This window comes from Hordeum vulgare, chromosome 7H, assembly GCF_904849725.1.
Source record: "Hordeum vulgare subsp. vulgare chromosome 7H, MorexV3_pseudomolecules_assembly, whole genome shotgun sequence".
Taxonomy (NCBI): domain Eukaryota; kingdom Viridiplantae; phylum Streptophyta; class Magnoliopsida; order Poales; family Poaceae; genus Hordeum; species Hordeum vulgare.
In genome coordinates this window covers 610,254,817-610,257,839 of record NC_058524.1, presented here as the reverse complement: position 1 = coordinate 610,257,839, position 3,023 = coordinate 610,254,817, and the positions used below count along the sequence as shown (strand labels likewise).

The 3,023-nt window shown below is 48.8% G+C and overlaps 1 protein-coding gene across 1 annotated transcript; it reads left to right on the top strand.

Moving 5' to 3' along the window:
- The first annotated feature begins 1,361 nt into the window (after window positions 1–1,361).
- LOC123410500 (chaperone protein dnaJ 8, chloroplastic-like) lies at window positions 1,362–2,328 on the top strand. Its single transcript, XM_045103447.1, has one exon. The coding sequence runs from the start codon at window positions 1,640–1,642 to the stop codon at window positions 2,117–2,119; it is 480 nt and encodes a 159-aa protein (XP_044959382.1). The 5' UTR covers window positions 1,362–1,639; the 3' UTR covers window positions 2,120–2,328.
- Window positions 2,329–3,023: the final 695 nt, after the last annotated feature.

Sequence of the window (3,023 nt, the reverse complement as noted above, 5' to 3'; positions counted from 1 at the left end):
CCAAATAATCGTGATAATCATGTCACACCCCTCGATGGGGTGTAGCGCCAAGAGGTGCAGCCGCCATTATTTTCCTGATTTTAGAATCTGCTCTTTTGGGGTATAGGCCAGATCTTCCTCATGGTATCTTATAGAACTACCCTTGCTATATATAGTTGTTGAGAGGGGATCTTGAATTTTGTAAAACCCAAGTATTTGAATCATTCATACCACATAATCTATAGTATATACATAATGGTCGCACGCGCTTTGCTGTGCCGTTAATGTTGTTGGGTTTTTATTTAAATGTGGTGTTTTGGTGGCCTTTTCGTGGTGTGATCTTGTGTTATTTTCTAATTAATTCACACTATTGTATGGAAATATTGTGTTATTTTCTAATCAATCCATATTTTTGTATGGAAATCTTATGTTTTTTTTTAATCAATCCATACTTTTGTATGGAAATTTTCTGTGTCAGTGGTCGCATCTGCTTTATTGATGCTTCACATATTTGGTGTTTCTCTTCTCTAGATGGTGAGAGGGTGCACGCGAGATATATGTTTTTATAGGCAGGTTGTTGTCAATTGATTTGAAAATCATTGACCTGGTCAAAATCATGAACAAAATCTAAAATTAAATATCTCAATTGAATGGTAGAGCTCAGAATTATGGAGCATAGTGAACTAAAAAATGAATGACAGAGTTCCTTGAGAAATTGTTGACCTAGTCAAAACTAAATTAAGGAGCACAAAGTGAATTAAAATAATCGAATGAGAGAGCTCCTTGAAAAATTGTTGACCCGTATAAAATAGAGTGACCCAGTTTTAAATTGAAGTCCTCGGTCGAAAGAGAGAGCTTCAAAATTAAGCTGTATAGTGAATTAAAAGAATTAAGCGAGAGAAGTCCTTAATAAATCGTTAGCCCAATCAAAATCGGGTGCCCCAGATACAAATTGAAGACCTCGGTTGTATGAGAGGGCACTAAGATCAAGTGTAGTGTATTAGATATATTTAGATCTCCCCATAAAACACATGAAATGGTAAAATCACGTTGCTCCGTCGGATCCAACGACCATGAAGGCGGCGGACGCATGCTTTATTATCGGACCGGTGATTCCAATCATTTTCCATTTTTGAAACAAGGGGAGAGAAGGGATGTATTTATCCGATTTGCAATATTATGTACTCGGTCAACTGTGGAGTGCTGAAATTGTATCACACCACATTTTTTACATCACCTGAAAGCTTCTTTTTTTTCCAGACGGAAGGAATAGTACACACACACGCCGCGTGCGGCAAGGCAACGGATATGGACGCCGCGGTGTCTTTGTCCGTGCCGACGATCCAAACGTGGTAGCAATGGCAACGTGGGAAACGCCGGCAAGCCCAAACGTGCCGCTCCTTCCGGCGAGCCGGAACCAACCGCAACCGCCTCCTCCTCCGTCCCTATATAAGGCCGGCGCGCCACCACGCGGCAGCCTCATCCATTCTCTTCCAAGTTTGCAGCCACACAGCATTCCACCTCCACCACACCACGCGCGCGCGCGGTCAACAGCACACATCCCGATCCAAACCTTCCTCCCACCCTCACCTTCACCTCCGTCGCGCCTCGTCCCGATCCATCGACTCCGTTTCTTCCTTGCCGCGCGCACAGCACATCCATGGCTGTCGCCGGAGGAGGGGTGGTGCTGAGCCTGCGCGGCCCGTCGGCGTCGGCGTCGCCGGCGGCGGGGCGGCTGCGTAGGGCCTCGTCGTCGCCGTCGGTGAGGTGCGGGGCGACGCGGGAAAGGTGGCCGGCGGCGGCCCCGTACGGGGCGCTGGAGGAGGACCACTACCGGGTTCTGAGGCTGGAGCCGGGCGCCTCCAGGGGCGACGTCAAGAAGGCCTTCCACCGCCTCGCGCTGCAGTACCACCCGGACGTCGTGCGGCGGCAGGGCGGCGGCGACGACGGCCAAGAAAGCAGCATCGTGGAGTTCGAGCGGATCAACGCGGCGTACCATACGGTGATGCGCAACATGCGGGAGGCGGAGGCGACGCTCGAGTACTGGCGCCGCCGCTACGGCCTCGCCGACGAGGACCTCGACCGCTACCGCCACTACCTCAACGACGGCGACGAGGACGACTGGTTCGCCGACTTCTGAAATCTTCAAGGGCCGCCGCGATTCCTGCCATGGCAGAGGCAGCAGCACTGTAAATAATTTGTGAAACGTCGCTCTCTGCTTCTCTCCACTGTTTTATTGTGGAGGGAATAGACGTAGAAAGAAAATTCAGGGTTCTAACTAATTGTAATTGGAACATTTTCGATCTCCTTGTCATCAATACAATAAAACGTAGCAGGAATTAATCTAAATTGTGGCTCATGATCAACGCCTCCTCCCTTCGGATTTTCAAGGAACGGACGCCTATTTCGTTCTCAGTGATAGTGCCACTGACGACTGAATGCGTGCAGGTGAAATAGTTGTGGTTTTTGTAAAAAAAGTCTTGTCAGTTTCCAGTTCTTGCAGGTGAAATGCTAGCAACTGCTTTCATCTTCCCTAGATTTTCCAGTTAAAAAGTCATCAACTTCCAGTTCTGGCCACTGGATGTTTGATCCTCCTTGCATTTCCTTCTGAGGCAACTGTTCTCTATCCGAAAAATTGCTTTTAAAATGTTTGTCGTGCGCTGCTACATGGCTAGAAGATTTCAGGAACGCGGCTTGATTTAGATCCGAAAAGATATGCTCTTCAAGTACTGTGTACATATTGATTAGCGTGATAGATCCTGTGGATCGACAAGGCTAGATGTGTTCGGTGAGAGTAGTGGTATGTTACCTTATGCCGTACTCGATGAGTTCCCTCCAGTGTCCGTCGTGAGGTGGTGACGACGGTGGGGAAGGAGAGAGATCCGGTGGTGGCTGTAATGGACTTCCCATCGCTTCAGTGCTACCCTCTGGATCGGATTAGGGTTGAGAGTGGGGAACCAGTGGCGGCGGCGAACCTCGTAACTTGTGCCATGGTCCCCACCTCCTCTTTATAGCACTGCGCGACAGGGGCCCACCAGCCTTAC

What these genes read in the sequence shown, in the direction of transcription:
- LOC123410500 (XM_045103447.1), top strand. Translation starts at nt 1,640, where the DNA reads ATGGCTGTCGCCGGAGGAGGGGTGGTGCTGAGCCTGCGCGGCCCGTCG.